The sequence below is a fragment of the Lipomyces doorenjongii genome, assembly GCF_038497915.1.
Source record: "Lipomyces doorenjongii strain NRRL Y-27504 unplaced genomic scaffold V1508scaffold_7, whole genome shotgun sequence".
NCBI lineage: Eukaryota > Fungi > Ascomycota > Lipomycetes > Lipomycetales > Lipomycetaceae > Lipomyces > Lipomyces doorenjongii.
Genome location: NW_027118074.1, coordinates 156,031 through 178,732, shown reverse-complemented (window position 1 = coordinate 178,732; position 22,702 = coordinate 156,031). Strand labels below are relative to the sequence as shown.

Here is a 22,702-nt window from a genome sequence, read left to right as displayed (position 1 = left end):
GGATGTTCTGACACAGATAACTTTAAAGAATCAACATCCTCCCTCCAGGCACCGACGAAGTAAATACCGCTCATGGAAAGATTGGTGTGCGCAGATATAAATGTTACAAATTGACGAAAAATAGAAAAATACATTTTATATCGTACATAATGCAAATCCCAAAATTTATTCAATACGAAACTCCAATGCACCTGAAGTTTAACTACTCATCTAGGCCAAATATTTCTATCTTACTCATTATGCCACACCAAGTTTCGCAGGCTATCCCATCTATTCGAGTCTAGATAAATATAATCCATACTAGTCTTCATGCTGGGTTGTAACACATCCGGGTCGGTCCGGAACATGTACATGACCAGGCCCCAGCAGACTGCAGCAAACGCCGGCCAGACCTTGTTGCCAACATCGTCATGGAGTGAAGGTATCAATCGCTTCTTGACAGTAAGCTTGGCGAGGCCTAGGACTACCCGTGAGAAGACGTACAGAACGATCTGTTATCAGCGTCTGTTAGTCACTGCTTGAGAAAAAAACTGGAAACTTGAGACCGGAATACAGACCTGCTGATTCACAGACGATTTTCCTCCTCGGCCAAAAACAACATAGCCACCTAATAAACCGGCTATGAAAGTGTCTATATCTTGCTGCTTTCCATTCGTGGATTTAAGCACGTAAAGCGTAGATTTATAAATGAATACAAATGTCGCGAGATTTCGGGCATGCTCTCTCGTTGCCTTGACTATCAATACCATCTTGTCCTTGAATCTACAGAGCCGCGTCAATAACCACATTTGAAATATCGAGCATATGTGTACGTACGATCCGTTCCTGAAGAGGAATGTCATGACCAAAGCATGCGCAAAGCGCACTTTGCTTCCATAAATTGCGCCTGCACACACGCGTTAGCCATCGTTCAAACCTGTCAAAATACAGCAACGTACCATTTCGAAGGCCTTTTAGAATTCCTAAGACATCGTGGTATTTAGGATCCAGAATGACTTGCTGTACAGTATCCATTATCCTATCCATTGTTAAACCCACACAACGACTGTATCTGAATCGAAATCGGGGCTATTTTGTTTGGCTGTGCTGACGTACGGTCTGAAAACGATTGAGGCTCGAGTATAAATGCCCTGGGGAGTCGGATATCCGGTCTTCACGAGCGTCCACGAGACCAGGGGCCACTAACTGATATCAGTAAGTATCTTGACCGAAATCTGAACGTTGCCGTCGACGGAGCAAGTCCATGTGATCGTGCCAAGAAGACTTAGAGCATTGCGGCTCGATGTGCACATGGATCTTGATGACAGTGCTGTGCCCCGCAAAACATCTGCGTAAGTTGGTATGACGTCATTGGGCATCGGGGCTACTCTGGAGCCTCGGTGGTTGCTTTGTTATTGGCCTGGGCCCCCTCTGACCGGTTAAACATCGCGTACTGCGATCTGCAGACACTACTTTCAATACAGTTTCCATTAGAAACAATGAGAGGAGAAGTCGTCCATTTACATATAGGCCAGGTTAGTTCTATTTTAAGTGACTTCGTCCTCACTTCAACCTAACAGCCGGTTGCAGGCAGGCGTTCAGCTTGGAAACGCAGCGTGGGAATTATACCTTCTCGAGCATGGCTTGCAACCAACTGGATATTTAAATGAAGGAGCACAACATACACCCGGTTTAGAGACCTTCTTCGCGGAGACCGGTATCACAACTTTAGAATGTGTTGGAAATAGCTGACTAAGATACCTTATCAGGTAGAGGGAAGTACGTACCACGTTCGGTATTTGTTGATCTAGATAGTGGAGTATGACTCCCCTGTATGCATGCTGTCTATATCGGATAGCTAATTATGGCGTAGCCAATCGATCAAGTGCGATCTGGCCCCTTTCACGGTTTGTATCATCCTGAGCAGCTTATCAGTGGTGAAGAAGATGCTGCTAATAATTGTATGTAATCGGTCGTTTGTCACTCTCACTAATTAACCCTGATTAGATGCTCGTGGATGCTATACCATCGGTAGACAAGTTATTGATAAAGTCAGGGAGCGTGTTCGACGCGTCACTGGTATGCCAACCTATCGATGGTTCAGTACATTACTATAGCTCACGCAAACTTTGCAGAAGCGTGCTCTAGCCTTCAAGGATTTTTGGTATTTCACTCATTCGGCGGTGGTACCGGCTCGGGATTTGGTGCACTGCTTCTGGAACATATCGCAGCTGAATTTCCAAAGAGATCAAAGTTGGAGTTTGCAATATATTCTGCGCCGCGGGTTTCTACTGCTGTCGTGGAACCGTATAATGCTGTATTAGCGACTCATGGGTATATCTAGTGCGACAAATTCCTTTACAAGCTATTAATAAGCTATAGAACAATCCTGAACACTGACTGCTCTTTTCTTTTCGATAATGAAGCTGTATATGATATTTGTCAGCGTCGATTGGATATTCCGCGTCCGTCGTATGAGAATCTAAATCGTATCATTGCGCAAGTAGCTTCGTCCATTACGTCGTCAATACGATTTGACGGAATGCTCAATGTCGATTTGAATGAGTTCCAGACGAATCTTGTGCCATTTCCGAGGCTTCATTACCCACTGGCTTCATATGCGCCAATATATTCGAGGCAGTCTGTGCAGCATGAGATGCTCCGCGTGAATGACCTAACAGCACAGTGTACGCGTTGACTTATATACGAGAGTGACGGACACTAACTACCCTTTTAGGTTTTGAACCAGAAAACCAAATGGTAAAATGCAACCCCCAATCCAGCAAATACATGGCTGTAGCTATGCTCTACCGTGGTGACGTGACGGCGAGTGAATGCAACGCCGCAATTGCATCACTTCGGCAGCGCGGTACTGTAAACTTTGTCGATTGGTGCCCTACGGGGTTTAAACTCGGGATTAATAATCAGAAGCCTTATACTGTGCCTGATGGGGATCTGGGTGCTGTGGATAGATCGTGCTGTCTGCTGGCTAATACCACTGCTGTTGCGGATGCATGGGCGAGGTTGGGTTGGAAATTCGACTTGATGTTTAAGAAAAGGGCGTTTGTGCATTGGTATGTTGGCGAAGGCATGGAAGAGGGAGAGTTCCATGAGGCAAGAGAGGACTTAGCTGCCCTTGAGAAAGACGTAAGTGGTATTGATTTGTATTTTGTTGGCCGCCGGCTAACTTCTTGCAGTACCGTGCCGTTAATGATAATAATAATACCTTGGATGGAGATGAATTCTAGGTCTGATGGAAACGCTAATACTGTCGTTCGTTTTATCATAGAACATATCGTTTATTGAGACTAATCGGCCCAACTAGTTGGCAATTATTGTTGGAACCAGAAACTGAGCGCAGTCATGAATGGCACATCTGGAAGAGGGTCATCTGACCACAAGATGGATAATGAGCCTAATAAAAGCAGAAGTTACTATCTTTTAGAAGTCATGATCCGTATTTTCGTAGCTAGCAGGTCCACCAGGGACGGCATGACAATAGACGTGGAGTATCCTCGAGGTACAATGGAAGAAATATAAGATAAAATATAAAATAAGATAGGACTGTAATGATATGATAATAAATATAGTCAATGTCAACTTAAGCTCTATTCTACTCCTCGACGAAACCTTGCGCAGTCATTATTAATATGTTATCTGTCCCCTGCAACCCATGCCCAGCTGCAAATGTCCGTGCTTCTCTTGGGCGGTCACTTTATTGGACACTATCCTGAATTTTGCCGTGCTGTGTGTCTGTTGCCAAACCTGGATTTGCTACAAGCGCTTTCATCCGCCCACGCTCACGATATTCCATTGATGAGCTGCGTCTCCGTGGAAGAGATTTTCATAGTACTCCGCTTTGGCTCACTTATTGTTCAATTTTCCGGTCTTTCTGTGCCTGTAAACATTCCTGGCAAAGGAAAATACGTCCTATAGTAAGCTAGGCACACTTGTAGTTAATTGGCCCCATTATTCTACCGGTCGACAGTTAAAATGAACCTGTCTAGACTAAATAGACACTTCATATTTCGATATTTTCGGGAATATCTGAAAATTTACATGGGCTATGTTTTTGTATAATAACGCGTTGTCGATTTCATTTAAACGCGTTGGGTAAGCTTCAGGAACATTTGAGACTAGAAATTTTGGCGCCAGTTTTAACACTCGGCGATAATGAGCCGCACTGTGCGATAATACTGGTTCCTCGAGCTTACCTAACATCCTCAACTCGTATATTACATTGTAGGCAGGCAATGCGTGTAGCTGATGACTGAATCTAAAATATTTTTAATAGGCGTGAGCGGTCCTTCAAGCTCTGGAAAGAGTGTGAGTTGTCGACAATATACATTTGCAATTTATCAAAAGGTTAATACTAATGTGTGAGTCAGACGCTCGCGCGACTCCTTCGACATGTGCTTCCGAAGTCGTTTATCTTGCATGAAGACGATTTCTATAAGGTACCTGCATTTGCGTGAATTGTATGATGACAAGGCGTGCTAATGGGTCTTAATATAGGCTGAAACCGAAATCCCTGTGGTTAATGGCATAGAAGATTGGGACTGTCCTGAAGCCGTCGACTTCATTGCACTACGGGCGGCCATCGATTATATAAAGAAGAATCGCAAGCTACCGGATAATGTGCACTACAAGGAAGATCAGAATAACTTGGGAACACCGCCGGTTAGTAACGACGAGGCAGATGAAATTAAGAGACAAGTTTTAGGCGAGAACTCAGTGGCCGAGAACACCGAATTTTGTATTGTGGATGGATTCTTACTGTTTAATGACGACGTTATCACGAAGCAATTGGATATTAAGTTTTTACTTCGAGCGCCATATGAGAGCTTGAAGAAGCGACGTGAGGCTAGAAGTGGTTATGCCACCATAGAAGGTATGTTCCATGATGCCTACTGCGGGGAGCTTGTATTAACTTGACATGCCCTCAGGATTTTGGGTTGACCCGCCAGGATATTTTGAGAATATAGTTTGGCCGGGTTATGTGAAGGCGCATAAGCATCTGTTCGAAGGTGAAGATTTGGAAGGACGCCTTGCTCCATACGCACTCCAGCAAGACATTAGAACAGCATCAGCTATAGACTCGCATATGAAGGACATGTTGAAATGGGCACTAGAAATCGTTGCGGAGAAAGTTAGAAGGCTCTCGCGCTAGGTAAAGATAATATTTTGGATACGGATGCTTTGGTGCATTCAGAATAAATTTGCATCAATAGATCATGTTTTTGTAAATTCATTCATTCCTGACAGTTAACCTTATAATAAAATATTGGAGTATCGTACAAAGCCCAAAATGCTGCAATAAAGATCGACTGACTCACTAATACATGTCTTCTTGCTGCGTATCTATAGAAAATCCTATGTCAACCAGCTTGCTGTTCTTTGTAAGCTCTCGCCGTCTGCGGTTGTCGATTTCGTCCTGTTGAGCAGCGTATATCTCGTCCAGAGAGACTTCTCTTAATGGTATACTATTTTCTTTCTCAGGATCCTTCGAGTTGAAATACGTTAATAACAAATCGAACGCTCTGAACAAAAAGTGAAACTCACAATTTCGCCAACTAGAACCACGTTTTCCCCTCGTACTATGTAAACTCCTCTCTGAATATCGCTGTACATTGACTCGACGATTATCCGTTCAATTGTGTCTTGTAGAACTAGGTTTGCTGTCGTAATATTAAACGATCTGTTCATTCCTGATTTGGACGGGGAATATTTACCATACTGATCAAATGATCTGAGTATTCCAATCAACTTCCGGCCATCACGAAGAACCACCAGTAATTTTTCTAGAAACTCTCGTTAAGCATGATCTCCGAATATATCGCGCCACAGAAATGAGTGGTGCTTACTGTCGACACAATCCACTAGCTGTGCAGCGGTTGTGAAAATGATGGATGGTAGTAGTGATGGATCCGTGTTCTCCATTTGCTATCAAATCCCGTATTAGAAAAGATCACAATCATAAATTCTTCGGTGCTAATATAATACCAGATCATAGAAAGGTTATTGACGTCCAAAGGTCGTGGTAAGACCAGCTGTAGATAACACGTGAAAAGTAAAATAGCTACAAAATTCTCGGGAACACGAAGCCTTCTGAGCCTCAAGACCTACCACGGGCTGGCCCCCACTGAATCGAATTATCACTATTCAACAACTACAACAAAACCTTCACTGATGTATTTTGCGTAGCTACCTAAATGAACCGCAGCTAGTCTATGGGACAGTGACAGGGTTTAAACTGATATAACACCCAGCGCGCTGGTTAAATTATCAAGAATCTATATATGACTACTACCAACACAATAATAATAGTAGCCGCCAAGTAGCCGCCATCGAAGTTCTGTAATCTTGCCCATGGTGCCTTTTTACGTAACATGAATGCCATGGTAGAGGTATTTCTAAGCATTCCCGACACTGACGTCAAGAACGACTCCAAACGTACTGGATCGCTTCAAAATCTTGTGAGCGAACAATCTTAATCCACGAGCACAGAAAGCCGATCCTCTAGTGTGAGCCGATATCAATCGATTCGCGACTCTCTTGTAAAATCATGTCAATCACCGAGCTCATGAAATCGCATATGCGCTTCTAGAGCGAAACTCATCATCCGGAGACCGCAAACAACACATGATTCGTCATAACTATCCTCTTCGAAGATTACGTCCTCGTCGTCATCATCTAGAAAATCGAAATGGGCTACCTCTGAGTCGACATATTCTCCCACAACTTTTATTCTCTTGGTCACTGGTAATTCTTCTCGGTGAACATCATCGAGTTGCTTATTGTCCATATGTTTCTTCTTTCCAAAAAAAGAAGTAATATCGGAGCTCTTAGCGGGAGCTTTTTCAATATTAACTACAGCGACATTCAAAAGCACAATATCAAATATCTTCGCGTCGCCAATTAACTTCGAGAACAGCGGCATCCAACAATTATCAACTAGGTAATCGACAATTGAGCCCCGACCGTGACTACTGGAGAATACTATTGACGGAAGTGAGTCACTCCTTGATATTCGTGAGCCGTAGTATCCAGTTGATCTGGGCTTGGTACTCAATCTCGCGGTTTGAGGATGCCCGAGCCAGTCTCCGTTTGAATCCTTTAAATCTATGTACATCCTGTCTAATAACGAACAGGACAATCTGCGCAGCACGTTGTGGACTTCGATTAGACTAGTTAATGACTTGAACGTGTCCTCGATTGAGATTTGTGTCGGCATATCGGGTGTTGGCTGGACCTATCTCGTTGTTCATTAGCAATATTCGAACAGATTGAGAGTGGCACTTACGCCTGTTTGGTCGACGCCATGTAATAAGTCCCATAATTTATCACCAGATGATTGACCAAGGCTATTTATGAATAGCTGCTTGTTCGCCATGTGCCTTACATTGAAGACTGTGGCATCTCTCTCTCCCTCGATCGTGTGATTTACATTGTCTGTTTTCTTGTAAATGGCGTCTAAAATAGTAGCTTTGCTTTTGTGCCCTATCCATGGGATCCTGCCAATATCGTACGAATCCAGAAAATCTTGCGCAAATTCCGGAAAGAGAACAGTCTAGAGAACGAATGAGTTGATTACCTAAAGCTATGATACAGGGAATGTTAAGTACCTGTTGGTTTGGTTTGTGGCTTGCACCTGCCATCTTGGCCAACGTCTTATTAACAGAAACCCCACCAGATGAAGTATACCCTTTGAGATCCAAAATCTGCGACCGTATGTAGTGGCATAAGTGCGATCCAAGAACCAAGCGAAGATTGTCTCCCATAAAATCTCCGGGTAGGGATCCAGTGGCCAAGTTACCGGCCACAGATGACACTGGACAAGAGAATCCGACTGAGGGGTCATCCTTACTCATCCTAAAGATGAACGATGAGACAGGGAGAGAAGACGCTCGTGGTACGTGTAGATTGTCGAGTAATGCGATATTGAAATCTATCATCTCCGTCACATCCAAGAACAACTCGTCAAATCCTAAACGCTCCACTTTCCCACCCCACACCATATCGCGGGCAAAGTACCATAGCTCCTTAGAGGCGTCTCTATACCGTGATAAATCCTATATCGCGTCACTATCAGTGTCATACAGATTATCACCAGCACACGACGTACCTCACCATTCACAATAACTAGGTCTGGGAACTGCTTCAACGCGTCTACAAGCAACTGCAACTTCTTAACGCCCAGAGCTCGAGCAACATAGTTACAAGTGCATATAATTCCCTTCTGCTTCACCGCAAATGCAATCTTCTTCAGTTCGGGGTTAAAATGCTCCTCAACCTGTGCGGACAGATTAGAAATGTATAGGAAACAAGAGGTGGTCCTGTAGAGTCATACTCACAGAACAATAGAACGCATCCCAATCTAATGCAATGATAACGGGAGATCTAAACATCCACGCATCCGGATTCGCTTCAATCACTCAAGAGAGTTTATTGATATGATGCTGACTTTTAGGTAGATTGGCCGGCCGGACTGCATCAGGCATCTGGGCAGCGGGAATTTGAGATAATATGAAGGGTTAGGGCGTTCACTCTTCCCCAGTTGTAGTACGCGATTTCGCGAAGTACTAAAGCAATGAAACACTATTCTGTACTTAAATATCAATATATTACGAACTGTAAGATGTGGAATTCACCTTGTCTATAGCTGAAGGGAATTAATTTGAAATTGCGACTGGCAGACTAGGCAAGGCCATGGGGTTAGGGCGTATAGTTTTGATCCGGGTAAACTATCTGGACAAACTGCGAAACTTTTTTTTGTGAAATCTAGATTCTCACAGCGTAACGACTCAAGTATTTTCAATTACAGAAGGTAATTTTTCGTGTCTGGCCGACAATGCGGAGTAAGAAGAGATCCGCAGGAAAATCCGTGTTAGCAACAACAAAGCCCGGGCATGCCAAGAAGCGGAAAGTGAGCGGGCCAACAGAGGAACCGAAGCTCATGTTTTCGTCGCTGAATAAGGCTACAGGGGATGAACCTGAGGGCGAGAGTGATGCCGATTTTGATGACGACGATATTGATTTGAGTTCTGGATCTGAGAATGAAGAGCAAGAATATGAGCGGCGGCCACGGGAGTGGAGGAGTGATGTAGCGAGCGAGGAAATTGTTGAGAAGTTGCCGATTAAGACGGCCGGCGGTGGGATCCAGCGGGTGTTGGTGCAGAAGAAGGAGCTAAAGAGAGAAAGTGAGTATGCGCTCGGCGAAGAACAGCATGTGGAAGAGGAGGACGAGGACGAGAACGAGAACGAGGAGGAAAATGACCCTGAATTACCAGAACGAGACCAGATCCGGCTCGCTAAGGAAGAGTTATCCAAGCTTGCAGGCGAACTGATTGAGGATCCAGAAGAGAATGTAAGGATATAGCACTGCAATTGTCGCACAAGTTGTTCTAACTTCTGTTAGGTATCGAATCTGAAGAAGGTCTTTGAGTACCAAAGTAACAAGTTAGTTAAGATCAAGCAACTTGCGTTAGCGACTCAACTCGCGGTCTACAAGGATATTATTCCGGGCTACAGAATTCGTCCATTGACTGATGCTGAAAAGGCTGCCAAAATCTCGAAGGATGTCAAGAAACTTCGCAATTTTGAGCAGACTCTGGTATTCAATTACAAACAGTACGTTGATAGCTTGAGCAGTTATGTTAAGAGTAAGAACAATTCTTTTAGTATTATTTGTGAAACGTATTAAAATTTGAATAGGATTGTTCAAGTCGGACATATTATCGCCCTCCTATAAAGTTGGCAGCACGGCTCTGTCGTGTGCATGCAGTCTTCTCGTGGCCGTCCCTCATTTCAATTTCCGATCCGAACTAATCAATATTGTTGCACAACGTCTTGGTCGGCGGCGAAACATGGCCGCAGGAGTTGACGGCCTACAAGCGACTCGTACGAATACTGACGACGCCGGATTTAGTAAATGCATTCAGACTATCACAGTACTGTTTCAGGACGACGAGTCGGGAAATATTTCACTTGATGCAGTCCAGATTATTACCAAAATGATGAAGATGCGGAAATTCAAAGTGGACGAAGCTGTACTAAACTCTTTCTTGCATTTGCGATTGTTGACCGAGCTTAACGTCTTGGATGCGCGGAAACGAGAAAGCTTGATCGATAATCGTCCAAAATTGAAAAAGAAAGATCGAGTTCATCGAACGAAGAGGGAGCGCAAATTGGCGAAGGAGATGAAAGGCATTGAAGAGGAGATGAAAAAGGCGGAGCATGCTGTTTCAAAGGAGGAGACTTCACGACTACAGTCTGAGACATTGAAGATAGTGTTTGCAACGTATTTGACTATCCTGAAGGAGCGCGTGAATTCTTTGATGGGAGCTACATTGGAAGGACTTGCCAAGTAAGCATTTATCCAAATCTAGTTCGAGTGGCAATGCTAACAAGTTGTAGATTTGCGCATCTGATCAATGCAGACTTGTTCGGCGACCTTCTTGAAGTTTTGAAGGAACTTATTCGAGATCGACAGATACGAAGCAACGAGGAGGGCGAGATTGAGATCAAGATTAAAGTTATTCGGGAGGGTCTTCTGTGCATCGTGACTGCGTTTGCGCTTCTGTCTGGGCAGGCAGGCGAGAGTATAGGCTTAGACTTAAGTTTCTTCATTACGTACTTGTACGGAATTATCATGCCACTTTCGCTGAGTCCCGATATAGAGTACTCTAGCAAATCGCTCAGACTGGATGATCCGTTACAGAGTGACGTAATAGTTGGCAAGCATGAAGAGAAAGTCAACTTAGCTACGGAAATGGAGATGGTTATCAAGGCATTCGACGCCATGTTCTTCAACAAGCATTACAAGACAGTTTCTTTTGGCACCGGCACTAATAATAATTTGCGGATGGTTGCATTTGCTAAACGACTTTCGCTGGCAATGTTGCATTTCCCGGACAAATCGTGCTATGCAGCCATAAAAATCTTGGAGAATTTGTGCATCAAGTACTCGGGACGGTCAGGGGGTAACGGAGGCGATTCTAAGACCGGAAGCGGTGCTCTCGCAGCATTATTCACGACAGACGATAGAGTTATGAATGGAGTCTACCGGCCAGAGATTGATGAGCCAGAACTCAGCAATCCTGCTGCAGCCAATATATGGGAGACATTTCTGTTAACGAAGCACTACTCGCCTCGAGTGGCAGAGAGTGCGAGGAGGTTACCGCTGAAAACGATTGGACGGTAGATAGTGTTTTGTGCAATAGATGTATGATATTAATGGTAATCATGAGATCAAAACGAGGCTACTGTGTTCATTTGGACTGAAGCCAAATTATGCAGGTTAGGGCTGTGGCGCTGGTGGCTAATTAACTGTGGACAATGTAAACCGATGACGTTTTGGTGCGGCCCCAGCAAGAACATGATCGACCGACTGCGTAGGCATTACGCAGCTTCACGGCAGCCCCTCAGTTCTTCCATGCGGCCAGCCGTGGTTCCCTCCGGTCAGGTGCTGAATATATCTTGGGAGGGTCGCCGTGTATTAGAGCAACACCCCATCTCGTTAGATTCTGGCAACCCACTCTGACATTGTATCTCAAAGACACTCTCAATACCACCGCAGTTCTACAGAATGACTTCCATAATCGTGTCCAACATTTCACCTGAAGTTACTCAGCAGCAGATCTCCGACTTCTTCTCCTTCTGTGGTAAGATCTCATCGATGCGGGTCAGCAACGCTGAGACTGCCACTAAGATGCACGAGGCTCGCATTGTATTCGAAAACGAGTCGGCCGCGAAGACTGCTCTTCTGCTCACAGACACCAAGCTCGGCAACTCTAACGTCGTTGTCCAGCCAGACACTTCTGCTCCCGAAGGGAAAGCCGAGCCCACCACCTTTGCGGCCACTCCAGTCGAGGCCGATGAGGAAGGACGTGATATTCAACAAGAGTATAAGCCCAAGTCTGCAATAATTGCTGAGATTCTCAGCCATGGCTACGTGTTGAGTGACAAGGCCGTCCAGAAGAGCGCTGAGTTCGACAAGCAGCACGGCGTTTCTACGCGATTCCAGAAATTCCTGTCTGATGTTGACACGAAGTACAATATCACCGACCGTGCAACCACGACTGCTACCAGTGCCGACGCCAAGTACGGCATTAAGGAACGCGTTTACCAGACAAGAGGTCTTTTCCAACGATACTTTGACAAGGCCCTTGATAGTTCTGCTGGTACGAAGGTCCGCCAGTTTTATGCTGACGCGTCCAAAGAGGCTACTGATATCCACAAAGAGGCAAGAAGGCTGGCGGATATGCGGGAGGGGAAGACGGCTGGGTTGGGTGAAGAAACCAGTGCTGCTCAGGCACCTATTCCTCAGGAGCCAGCTAAAGTTAGTACCTCGTTGTAAGGCTGATGGTTGGAGTTTAGCACTTGTCAGTCTCTTGTTAAGTTGATTTGATTGCTGTTGTACATAAACTATCGTCTCTGTATATTAATGTCAAATGAAATCCACTCGTTTTAGTGCAGATCATATTGACTCGTAGTCAACATTCCTATGCCTTGCAAGCCAAAGCCAATATGTGAATACAAATATAGTAAATACCAATTTAAAATGTGCAGAAACATTGTATATGTCTTTGCTTGGACACAGGTGTGATTCGTAATTTGTGGGTGATTATACTTTGGCTGAAAACACAGTTACCAAAAGATGCAGCGTGAAGTTAAAGGCAGGATGCGCCGCCTCGAGGCGGGACTCTCCCCGCAATATTTCCTCAACCAAAGCCACCAACACCCTCCACTCCACAACGCAGAGTAAAATGCGAGAGGAATATTCTCACGTGCGCGACGCGTCAGAATATGACGAGGTTGCGGCCGATGCCGACACTGAATCTGCAGCAACAGAAGCTGATCTTGGGCTGCGGCCAGTGCCGACATCCTATTCGACGTACTCTCAGCTCGACCGGCGTGCGACCAGTAGGAAAGAGATACTGGGATGGCTGTCTTTTGCATTAGGAGCTGAGCCGTTCACGGTTGCTGCTGTGGGTATCTATTTACCTATATTGTTGGAACAGCTGGCGAGGGAGAAGTCAGTTATGGCGGATGATCATTCCGTGTCTTGCCAATACTCTGGCGACATGCCTGGGCCGTCACCAGGACCTCCTGCGAACAGTGACGCAGGAAGATATTGCGTGACGCCTGCCCTTGGGTTTTATGTTTATCCTGCGAGTTTTGCGTTATATACTTTCTCAATAAGTGTGTTTCTACAGGCGATTGTCGTCATTTCTATGAGTGGGGCAGCAGATCGAGGTATGCCTTGACAGAACCAGCGGCTATGCGCGAACAAGATGAACACTGACATGTTTATCCAGGGAGCTATCGAAAATCACTATTACTTGCATTTTCTTGTTTGGGGGGATTATCGTCCATATTGCTTATCGCGGCTGTACCGTCCGCATATTACTTCGCATCATTCCTCACAATCGTCGGAAACGTATGTATCGAAATATGTTCGCATCGATTGGATTCTAATTTAGTCAGGTATCATTTGGAGCGGTTGCCGTTTGTGGAAATGCGTTTTTGCCAGTGTTGGTCCGAAATCACCCCGATGTTCTCGCTGCCGAAGCCGGGCACGAGATGTACCCACCAGAAGAATCATTCTCACATACGACCGAATCCTCGACGTCGGCGCTCACCGTCACAGAATCAGCGCCAGACGACGCACTTCAATCCAGTAAGCCGCCGGTCGTGGCAGATATACCAGAGACATTTGAGTCGTTTCCTCCCAATACAGTTGATCCTGATGCGCGATCATTCTTCGATCACAGAGCAAACGACGCAGCCGCCGAGAAGTCGGCTGAGATTTCAAATCATCTAAGTGGAATGGGTGTAGCATGCGGATATCTTTCTGCGTTCATTGTGCAAAGCAGTGGCGTCATATTTGTTGCTGCTATGGGATCGAGCATGCTTTCTATTCGTTTGGTGCTTCTGGGAATTGGCGTATGGTGGCTGTTGTTCACTATTCCGACAGCTCTCTTCATGCGACCGCGACCCGGCCCACGACTTCACATTCGTGACAAGGAGAAAGTGGTCGTTCGGTATGTGACCTACGCATGGAAAACCCTTTGGCGTACCGCTAAAGAAGTTCGGAAGCTGCGGGACGTGGTGTTGTATCTGACAGGCTGGTTTATTCTCTCTGACTCTGCTACGACGATCAACGCGACCTCGATCCTTTTCGCGCGCACAGAGCTGCACATGAAACCCGCGGCGCTCGCGGTGGTGGGGATAATCACCATGATTTTCGGCGTCGTGGGCGCGATCGTTTTTTCGCGCTATGTTCAAAAGTACCTCAACATTCCACCTAATAAAGTTATCATGTTGATTGTCGGGATGACGACTGTAATACCCGCGTACGGCCTGCTCGGATTCGTAACGGATAAAATTGGGTTGCATCATCCGTGGGAAATATACGTTCTGGCAGCAATCTATGGCATGGCGCTAGGTGGTATGAGCAGCGTCTGTCGCTCTGTCTTCTCAATGCTCATCCCGCATGGGAAAGAGAGCACATTCTTTTCGTTATATGCCGTGACAGACAAGGGGTCGAGTATTATTGGGCCGACGATTACGGCAATGATCACGGATCGCACACATAATATTAGGTATACGTTTTACTTCCTGTTTATTCTGCTTTTGATATCCATGCCGATATTTTATAGCTTGGACGTAGAACGGGGAATGCGGGATGCGCAAAGATTTGGCGAGGAGGAGGAGGAGGTACCCGTGGTGGACGAGCAGATGCACATATAACGGCTGCATGTAATTGATTGGACGTTTGGGGATTGATTATATATACTGGAGTTTGGGACACATTGTTTGTGATTGTTGTTCGTCACTTGGCGGGTAGGTGGATATACAGAACTTAATTTTGTAGATAAGTTTTAGTTGTATGTGATCTGTTGAAGGGAATGTTAGTTCTCCTCAGCGGAATATTTGGCGAAAAATGGACAATCTGGTCACAAGTCCTCGATTTAGCGAGACCCTTAATGAACCCTAATACACAATACCACACATGTCTCGTCTTAGAGAGTCCACGATCGCAGTAACATGGCAATTACTTCCACAATTGGTCTTGCTGGATCAGCTTACAGTAGATCTTGTAGTACTACTTCAGAATTCGCCATGGCAGCAACGCAAGGATCTCTAGATCAGACACAATTGTCGCTATACACGCCGGTCCTTACGACGCCGTCTATCTCACAGGCAGGATGGTCGATCCACACTGCCAAACGAGCGATTCTCTCGTCCGATGAAATCGACCAGGTTACGGAACGTATTAAAATCCCGCTTCCCGAAATGATATTCGGGAATAACCATGTGATAATACGGCACGATGCGTCGGGATGGGAGATTGGGTTTAATGCCGTAGACGCGTTAGATCGAGTTGCGAAACACGGGAATCCAGATGGTGGGTTAGTCAAAGTGTCGTATTCGGAGGCGTGGTTGAGAGATAAGTGAGTCATTTTCCGTCTATATGGAATGAGAAATTTGGGCTAATGAGGGCAGAGCGTCGTCGGAGGAAGGGGTACATGAGGTCGTGAAGCCATTTGATTGGACTTACACAACTGATTACCGAGGCACAAGTAGACCTATGACGACCTCGTTTGAGAAAACAGAGGATAAAATACCATTGCATAAGTTACGACGACCGGACCCGATTCTGTTCTTCGAGGATATAGTGCTGTTTGAGGATGAGCTTGGGGATAACGGAATTTCTATGCTGAGTGTGAAGATACGAGTCATGCAGGATCGGTTACTGTTATTGTGTCGATTCTTTTTACGTGTAGATGACGTCGTGTTTAGGATTCGGGATTGCCGGATATTTGTCGAGTTTGGTGAGAATGAGGTGCTGCGGGAGTACGTTGTCAAGCAGGATTCTTACGAGAATGTGAAACGGAAGATCCCATTGAGGACGCGAGATTTCGGGTTGTTTCTGAGAGACCCAAATTGGGTTGCTGAACAATTGCCTGTGATCGAAACTGTCACGGAGAAAGCAAAAGTGCCTATGCAGGCTATGTCGTGATGTACTTAGGATTTCCTTTTCAGTGGGCTTATGCATATGGGTGTTACGGAAATCAAAAATGCATTCTAATAGTACAATAATATATCCACCTCTGTCTTGATTTAGTAATTCTTCAGTACAAGTTGTGCCGCGTTCAGATCCGACTCTGACGCATCTTTTGACTCGACAATTTTGGTCAGCGCTTTCCTTGCCACGTCGTACAGTCTCTTGTACTTTGACGTGTCACTGAACGGCTTTTGGATTGCCGCAATCCGGTTTGTTGCCTGCAACATGTTAGCTTCGATCGACGACTGGCCCACAATCTAATAGTACGCACCACCAGCACCCCGGTCCATCCACGAACGTAATCCTCGCACAGTTCGACAGACCGCAAAAAAAACTTGACGGCCTCAAGCAGCCGCTCCTCGGTAGCGACAGAGTGACTGCTGGACGCCGCGTGCAAACTCGACGCGTAAAGCAACGATGTCTCGCCGACCAATGCGTTGATATTATACGCCAACGGCACCAACAACAACACCTCGTGCAGCGCGAATATCGACTGTGCGTACATGCCGGCTTCTAAATACGCACTTGCTAACTCCGCCCATGATTCGGCGTCGGAAGGATAGTTGTCGACGAGCTTGAGCAACTCAGAGATGTAGAGGGACGTTTGGTTCGATGACTTTAGGATCACGATCTTGCGCTTGAGAGTGCCTAGTTCGGTGTCCTGGCGCCCGGAAAGGAACTCGAGCGCTTTAACAGGCCCGTCTGTCGCTTCTAGGTATATGCTCCTCAGCACGCCTACGCGGTGCGAATCTTGCCCGAAGCGATCAGTGAGGGTTGTTAGGATTGCGCTGGCTTCGGAGTCTTTGCCTGTGATTATCGAGAGGAAGAAGTGGAGCTCGAAAACGTTGTAGAGGCCTTCAGGATGTAGTGAGCGTGCTGCGGCACCGGATGTGACGAATTTGTAGGACGTGTCGTAGAGGGATTGTAATGATTCGGCGGGAAGGGTGAGATACGACGACGTTGTGTGCGCGTTGCGCAGCGTGTCAATTATTGTTGTCATGGCAAGAGCTGAACTAAAGTAGCTTATGATATGTATCACGGTGACCCAATGGCAAACGAAAGATTGAGGTGGTCGAGGGTCCGATGTTTGTCTCGCTGGGTATTTGGATTCGTGATAGTGATCCTCCAACGTCGTGCCTTACCTGTCAGGGTAAACTAGCATGCCGGCTCTCTCTCTCAACCTCCACGTGTATATGACCAACTACATTACAAATTCCACATCCAATAGTGAGAGCATAATTATATGATAAATAACAATGCCATAATCCGCACTGTTTCTAATCAAGTTACATTCCTCGCAGATATATTGGTCCTTCCGAAGCAAACCCTAACTGACACATCCCCGTGGTCATCGAATCTATTTTTCGTTGCGCTCTTCCGAAATAATTTTCCCTCCGTGCACCGAACAACCGAACAGCCTCCCGCGCATACCTAGCTTTTTATTCGGGTTTTGGATAAGCGAGCGCGTGTGACTGTTTGTCGGACTTATTCACGGATTTGAGTGCCTCTGCGAAATTATGGCGTCGAGGGGAGTTTTAGCGCGTGTGGGACGGGAATCCGGGGTTGGGTTACGAGGCATGTGCGGGAACGGGCTTGATATCTCACGGCAATACGCTACGGCTCCGCAATTAAAGAGGGAAGATGCGTCTGGCGATTCAGACAAGGCGCCGGCGACGTTGTCACGACAATCGTCCGAATCACTGTCCGCACCATCAGCAACCAAAAAAACACAACTACCGATACCAAAAGTCAAGCAAATAATCGATCCTACGTACGACCCTTACGCACCTATCCGCCAGCAAGCTGCGAACGACGCCAATAAATCGTTAGCAGAATTAAGTGGCGTTTCGTTGTGGAAAGCGAAGCTCGTGCTCAAGTTCATGCAGCTGTTCAGGATGGACATTGAGGAGAACCAGGCCGCACCGGTTGCGGGGAGAAATTACATGCAGCTGTGTAAAGCACAGGGGTACCATCATCCTGAAGCCAAAGAATTTGGTGCATCCGCCAAGTTTTATTATGAACGTGAGTTTTTGTGTCTAATTTTGGCGGGTAGATGTGAGATTGACCGGGGCGGATAGATATGGGTTTGACGCCGTCGCTGTCGCAGTCATTTCAGATTTCCGCGCTGCATATATGGATGCTGTTAGTTCGTATGCGTGCGTTACCTCAGAAGTACGCAAACGCGTACGAGCAGGCTTTAGTCGACGGTATTTTTCTTGATCTTGAGAAACGGATGGTGAATGAGTACAAGGTACGTCAATATCATTCGCATGTGGAAAGATGACACTGACGGGGTATCTAGATTAAGAGTAACCGGTTAATTAATAATACTCTGAAAGAGTTCAATTCGCAGTTACGCGGCAGTGTATTGGCATATGATGAAGGTCTAATGGCCAACGACGCTGTCCTTGGCGCGGCTATATGGCGGTAAGCAATCTCGAGGCGGCGTTTGTGGGGGCAAGTGTAACTAACGAAACAATTTGAACAGAAACATTTTCGGCGGCAAGAAGGACGTCAACATGGCGAAATTAGCAATAATGGTCCGCTACGTCCACACGCACATCTTCGTCCTCGAGAAGATGTCGGATTTCGACTTTGGCGTCGGAAGGTTCGTGTTTTTCCCGCCGTGGATAGAACACAACCCGGACACGGTGCTGCGGTACCAGCCGCCGCCGTTACCGTCAACGTATATTTTCCCTGGGTATGAGTCCAAATTTCGAAGAGACAATTGATGCCAAGTCAGGGAGTTTGGATGGACCATATAATGCCACAGACGCAAAGGGAGTTTTTTTGTAAATACTAGACAAAGCCGAATAAATGTACTGTACATAGTCCAAGTCTTTACTGTCACATGTCTTTCCAATAATCTGCATTGCCCTTTGATGAGTCTAATGATGACTATGCAAGGATACCGAAATATTCGACGCCCCTGTCTTTATATCGTTCCGCTAGTGAGGGCCATTGCACTATGAACCTATCAACTATGGATATCAGGATTCGACCTGTGAGAGAGAGCGAATTCACCCGGGCAAACGATTCGATGTACACGAGTCTCGTGAGTTTGATTCGGGTAGCCTAACAAGGTTAGCCCGACATAACGTAACTTCCAGCGATTTTCACGAGGATACGACGTACACGGAGCAGTAAGGCCGCAAAGCAAATCAAAACACAGCTGCCAGGCCCATTACAAACAACAATATCGGGCTGCACTTTGACGACGGCGAAAATACATTCGAGCCCGCACACCGCGCTCGTGAAAATGCTCGTGAAATACGACTGGCCGACGTTTCGCGCACGGGGGAGTTCCAGCGTCTGGACCTTGCCTTGTCGTCGTCCGGACGATGATGGCGGGGGTGACGCGGAAGAGCTGCTCCCGGAAGACATTTTTTTTTCGAGTTGCAAGGCGCGGACGGTCGAGAGCTTGTCGCCTGAGAAGGAGACGTAGGTGCGGATTGGGTAGAGCGCGAAGTCTAGTTGTGAGACAATCCCGAGCAATTCCGTAGTATGCCCGCCTATTCCACATATTTATTCATTAGCACACATTTAACAACTGTCAGTGTCAAACAAGAGGCGGCGCACCACTTCCGAGAACAAACATCGCTGATGCGCCATGCCGATGCTTCTTCGGCGGCAATGCATACGACTTCACCAACGCCGTAACCAGAACCGCGAGGATCCCGAGCACAGTCAAGACAGCAGTGATGCCGGCGAGCAAAAGCAGGACGAGAGGGCACCGCCATTCGCTCAGGAAGTCGAGCGCGTCTTTGATCGTGATGGCAGTGATGTCCATTTTGTCACAAATGTACTTCTGCTGTCAAACGCTGCCATATAGTCATTGCTCTCTATATGTTGATTGATCCGAGATCCGGAAACTGCTGCGTCAGGTTCGAGTTGGCGCGCTCGGCTATGAGCGAGATTGGGGCAGAGGGCAGAGCGGGTTAGGGCCACGCGGGTACAAACGCAGCGCAGCTCTAAACTAAGAGTACAGTACTATTATAGAGTATTACCACTTCTGATCGGTCGACATATGTATACATCGCGACCAAGTCGCAAACAAAACAAAAGATAGACTACAAATACAAACTCTTGCATCACTGTACCAAAAGCTATACAAAAAAAGCCCACCAAACTATATTGGATATCCCATTTCTGTCATCAACGTAATCGTACACACGCACCGAATTACTGCGCAGTGCCCGGCTGCTGCAACTTCATCAATTCCTTAATCCGCTTCTCGCACGCCTTGGCCGGCTTGCCCACCTTCTCAGCCACTCTCTTCCACTTTTGATCCTCGTCTTCTTTGACGGCCTCGGTCAATTTTGAATCTTCCTCCGGATTCCAAGTCGTGTGCTTCATGTCGGCGTAGTAGTGCTTCTTAATCGCGCCGGCAGTCCGGTTCGGAAATTCTTTAGTAATAGCCTGCCATTTTGTGCCGCACTCAACCAACACTCGCAGCCGCTCTTCCTCGACCTTTGTCCATGTTGTCGCGCGTGAGGCCGGTCGTTTGGCCTGTGTTTGCGGTGGTTGTTGCTGCTGCTGTTGCACTTGCTGTTGCTGCACTTGCTGTTGTTGCGGGAGCGGCTGGCCATTCATGAGCGGCGGGTTTGGTTTCTGCTTCTTGACGACGTGGCCAGTGGCTGGCGACGCCGATCCGACAGCGGACAGATCCGCGTGGTCGAGCGAGTCGAAGCTGAAAGAGGGGGACGTGGGCGTGTGGGACGGCGGCTGCGCGGACTGGAGATGCTGTTGCTGGGGTGGAGGCTGCTGTTGTTGCTGCTGCTGTTGAGGCGGCTGCTGCAAGTGGCGCTGCTGGGCCTGTTGCATGTGGTGCTGTGGCTGCTGGCTTTGTTGGTGCAGTGGCGGTGGAGGGGGATGCGGACGCTTTGTATCGTATCGGGCACCGAACTGGTCCTGGAAGCCCATCGGATCCGCGTGTAGCGGCGGTTGCGGTTGGTGATGGAGCGGCTGGCCGCCGGGCTGGCCCGGCTGGCTCTGCTGGGGCGTCGGGGGCTGTTGCTGGTGATGCAACTGCGGATGGTGCAGTTGGGGTTGAGCCTGCGGCATTGCCTGGCCGAGGTGCTGTTGTCCGGCGTATGGCGGCATGGCGAACATGTTTGACTGCTGCTGCTGGTGATGCTGCTGCTGCTGTTGCTGTTGCTGTTGCTGCGGCGTCGGACCGTGCTGGGACTGCTGGGGTGGATAGAGGCTTCCGCCGAGAGTCATTGTAGGCATGGGACCGAGGCCCTGAGGCGAGGACTGGAATGGCGCGTAGGGGTAGTGATAGAGCTGGGGTTGCTGCTGTCTGTTTGCAGCCTGCACAGCGGCGGCCACGTTGGGGTTCGCAGAGGGGCCGCCATGCTGGTTTGGCATGGGACCGGGACCAGACATGACGGACTGCTGCTGCTGTTGTTGTTGTTGCTGCGGTTGTTGCGACTGTTGGTGGTGTCCAGGCAGCTGACTAGACACCGACGGAGACGGCGACGGGGTCTGAGTCGACTGGGGCGGATTGTGGTACGCGAACTGGTTCTGGGGCGAGGCGGCGTAGGGCGTGTAGTGAGGAAGCAAGGACGAGGCGAGGGCCGCTGCCGCGGAGGAGGGTTGCGGCGCCCCGGCGGAATTGTTTGAGGACGACAGCTGGACGAGAAGGAGGCAGCCTGTGGTGGCTGCACGACAAGCGAGAGCAGGTTTGCGAGGTAGTAGCACTTGGGTAGTAGTCGACAGAGCCTTGGATGACGATGATGATGGGACGACGTTTGTTTGGGGACACCGGGAGTTGTGAAGGTGGAGCGGGAGATGGACGATACCATGAAAAGTATACGGTACAGGCCCAAGGGTACGGTGGTACAGCAACGCGGCGGGCAAAGCGTATCTCGTCGTGTCCAGATATGTGCACGTCCGCGTAAACTCCAGCACGTAGCCTCGTGGTGGCGGCTGACACGCGCTGGCGTCTCCGCACGCTGATTGGCTGGGAAGCCCGCCGACCGAGGTTCATGTCAGCGCGCTGCTGCACCACAAGTTGCCACCAGGGCCGAGGTTGGCCCCGCATCAGCAGCAGCAGCATGCTAGAGTAGAAAAACAGCACTCGGCGAGGATGGCAATGGCAATGGCAATGGCGTATAGGCCGACGCAAGGGCAGGAGTAGTAGAGGCAGAAGCTACAAGCAAAGCACGTACTGTAAGGTACTGTAACAGTTTAAGCTGTGTGGTGTGTGGACTTTAGATATGGTCACGACTCCCTCCAGTAGCTAGCTGTTGGTAGCCTTTGGTAGCTCGGTAGCCAGGTCACCGTAGAAGGGACAGTAGTCAATCAGAGTGAGTCAGGGCCTGCTCGCATTAGACGACGAACACCACGCGAATCGTTCAGTAAGCGGTTCGTACCGTATTCACTACCACTAATTTACAGTGATGGCGGTCGGATCAATGGCGGGTACAAACAAACTGGGGACGCGTGAGTCGCGTGTACGACGCGTGCTTAGTTACTTCGCTGGGTGTGCGTGCGTGGTACCGCCCTAACTAAGTCTGCGTTCGTCGCACTTCGTGGCTCACTGCGGCTACTACGAACGCTCTTCGGCACTCTACTGTCGACTGTGTCGTATACTCATTCCGAGAAATAGACGATCTACGCAGGGGCTGGGCCCCAGCGTGTCTGGCC

At 47.7% G+C, this 22,702-nt stretch overlaps 13 protein-coding genes across 13 annotated transcripts; 7 read left to right on the top strand and 6 right to left on the bottom strand.

Moving 5' to 3' along the window:
• Nucleotides 1–49: 49 nt before the first annotated feature.
• Nucleotides 50–1,299, bottom strand: V1508DRAFT_263165 (Tim17/Tim22/Tim23/Pmp24 family-domain-containing protein). Its single transcript, XM_066936447.1, has 4 exons — nt 939–1,299; nt 817–886; nt 558–762; nt 50–491 (listed from the first exon to the last, which is right to left on the bottom strand). The coding sequence occupies exons 1-4, from the start codon at nt 1,024–1,026 to the stop codon at nt 231–233; spliced, it is 624 nt and encodes a 207-aa protein (XP_066797862.1). The 5' UTR covers nt 1,027–1,299; the 3' UTR covers nt 50–230.
• A 108-nt stretch (nt 1,300–1,407) lies between these two features.
• V1508DRAFT_459980 (Tubulin/FtsZ, GTPase domain-containing protein) lies at nt 1,408–3,555 on the top strand. Its single transcript, XM_066942758.1, has 9 exons — nt 1,408–1,514; nt 1,570–1,696; nt 1,749–1,798; nt 1,853–1,940; nt 1,987–2,058; nt 2,115–2,313; nt 2,362–2,666; nt 2,717–3,126; nt 3,177–3,555. Exons 1-9 carry the CDS (start codon nt 1,479–1,481, stop codon nt 3,225–3,227), a joined length of 1,338 nt encoding a protein of 445 aa, XP_066797861.1. The 5' UTR covers nt 1,408–1,478; the 3' UTR covers nt 3,228–3,555.
• A 645-nt stretch (nt 3,556–4,200) lies between these two features.
• Nucleotides 4,201–5,280, top strand: V1508DRAFT_411411 (P-loop containing nucleoside triphosphate hydrolase protein). The gene is made up of 4 exons (XM_066939464.1): nt 4,201–4,305; nt 4,368–4,436; nt 4,495–4,870; nt 4,926–5,280. Exons 1-4 carry the CDS (start codon nt 4,246–4,248, stop codon nt 5,147–5,149), a joined length of 729 nt encoding a protein of 242 aa, XP_066797860.1. The 5' UTR covers nt 4,201–4,245; the 3' UTR covers nt 5,150–5,280.
• V1508DRAFT_381649 (uncharacterized protein) lies at nt 5,169–6,235 on the bottom strand. Its single transcript, XM_066937704.1, has 4 exons — nt 5,844–6,235; nt 5,712–5,780; nt 5,542–5,657; nt 5,169–5,482 (listed from the first exon to the last, which is right to left on the bottom strand). Exons 1-4 carry the CDS (start codon nt 5,917–5,919, stop codon nt 5,315–5,317), a joined length of 429 nt encoding a protein of 142 aa, XP_066797859.1. The 5' UTR covers nt 5,920–6,235; the 3' UTR covers nt 5,169–5,314.
• On the bottom strand, nt 6,227–8,635 carry V1508DRAFT_411407 (uncharacterized protein). The gene is made up of 5 exons (XM_066939463.1): nt 8,334–8,635; nt 8,105–8,272; nt 7,605–8,051; nt 7,283–7,549; nt 6,227–7,231 (listed from the first exon to the last, which is right to left on the bottom strand). The coding sequence occupies exons 1-5, from the start codon at nt 8,385–8,387 to the stop codon at nt 6,548–6,550; spliced, it is 1,620 nt and encodes a 539-aa protein (XP_066797858.1). The 5' UTR covers nt 8,388–8,635; the 3' UTR covers nt 6,227–6,547.
• A 139-nt stretch (nt 8,636–8,774) lies between these two features.
• On the top strand, nt 8,775–11,363 carry V1508DRAFT_411405 (nucleolar complex-associated protein-domain-containing protein). Its single transcript, XM_066939462.1, has 4 exons — nt 8,775–9,346; nt 9,398–9,641; nt 9,694–10,345; nt 10,396–11,363. The coding sequence occupies exons 1-4, from the start codon at nt 8,831–8,833 to the stop codon at nt 11,180–11,182; spliced, it is 2,199 nt and encodes a 732-aa protein (XP_066797857.1). The 5' UTR covers nt 8,775–8,830; the 3' UTR covers nt 11,183–11,363.
• V1508DRAFT_411404 (uncharacterized protein) lies at nt 11,364–12,456 on the top strand. The gene has a single exon (XM_066939461.1). It carries the CDS (start codon nt 11,567–11,569, stop codon nt 12,335–12,337), a length of 771 nt encoding a protein of 256 aa, XP_066797856.1. The 5' UTR covers nt 11,364–11,566; the 3' UTR covers nt 12,338–12,456.
• Nucleotides 12,457–12,690: 234 nt separating this feature from the next.
• Nucleotides 12,691–14,941, top strand: V1508DRAFT_411403 (autophagy-related protein 22-like protein). Its single transcript, XM_066939460.1, has 3 exons — nt 12,691–13,236; nt 13,299–13,420; nt 13,468–14,941. Exons 1-3 carry the CDS (start codon nt 12,747–12,749, stop codon nt 14,731–14,733), a joined length of 1,878 nt encoding a protein of 625 aa, XP_066797855.1. The 5' UTR covers nt 12,691–12,746; the 3' UTR covers nt 14,734–14,941.
• Nucleotides 14,942–15,105: 164 nt separating this feature from the next.
• On the top strand, nt 15,106–16,006 carry V1508DRAFT_349667 (TIP41-like family-domain-containing protein; the record flags this gene model as incomplete). Its single annotated transcript, XM_066936765.1, has 2 exons — nt 15,106–15,437; nt 15,490–16,006. The coding sequence occupies 2 exons, from the start codon at nt 15,106–15,108 to the stop codon at nt 16,004–16,006; spliced, it is 849 nt and encodes a 282-aa protein (XP_066797854.1).
• A 43-nt stretch (nt 16,007–16,049) lies between these two features.
• Nucleotides 16,050–17,337, bottom strand: V1508DRAFT_454013 (uncharacterized protein). Its single transcript, XM_066942563.1, has 2 exons — nt 16,323–17,337; nt 16,050–16,269 (listed from the first exon to the last, which is right to left on the bottom strand). The coding sequence occupies exons 1-2, from the start codon at nt 17,049–17,051 to the stop codon at nt 16,108–16,110; spliced, it is 891 nt and encodes a 296-aa protein (XP_066797853.1). The 5' UTR covers nt 17,052–17,337; the 3' UTR covers nt 16,050–16,107.
• Nucleotides 17,338–17,628: 291 nt separating this feature from the next.
• Nucleotides 17,629–18,783, top strand: V1508DRAFT_349796 (uncharacterized protein; the record flags this gene model as incomplete). Its single annotated transcript, XM_066936768.1, has 4 exons — nt 17,629–18,073; nt 18,130–18,302; nt 18,354–18,478; nt 18,540–18,783. The coding sequence occupies 4 exons, from the start codon at nt 17,629–17,631 to the stop codon at nt 18,781–18,783; spliced, it is 987 nt and encodes a 328-aa protein (XP_066797852.1).
• Nucleotides 18,748–19,978, bottom strand: V1508DRAFT_365827 (oligosaccharide biosynthesis protein Alg14 like-domain-containing protein). Its single transcript, XM_066937343.1, has 3 exons — nt 19,631–19,978; nt 19,187–19,563; nt 18,748–19,126 (listed from the first exon to the last, which is right to left on the bottom strand). Exons 1-3 carry the CDS (start codon nt 19,839–19,841, stop codon nt 18,950–18,952), a joined length of 765 nt encoding a protein of 254 aa, XP_066797851.1. The 5' UTR covers nt 19,842–19,978; the 3' UTR covers nt 18,748–18,949.
• A 50-nt stretch (nt 19,979–20,028) lies between these two features.
• V1508DRAFT_411393 (uncharacterized protein) lies at nt 20,029–21,162 on the bottom strand. Its single transcript, XM_066939459.1, has one exon. The coding sequence runs from the start codon at nt 21,152–21,154 to the stop codon at nt 20,234–20,236; it is 921 nt and encodes a 306-aa protein (XP_066797850.1). The 5' UTR covers nt 21,155–21,162; the 3' UTR covers nt 20,029–20,233.
• Nucleotides 21,163–22,702: the final 1,540 nt, after the last annotated feature.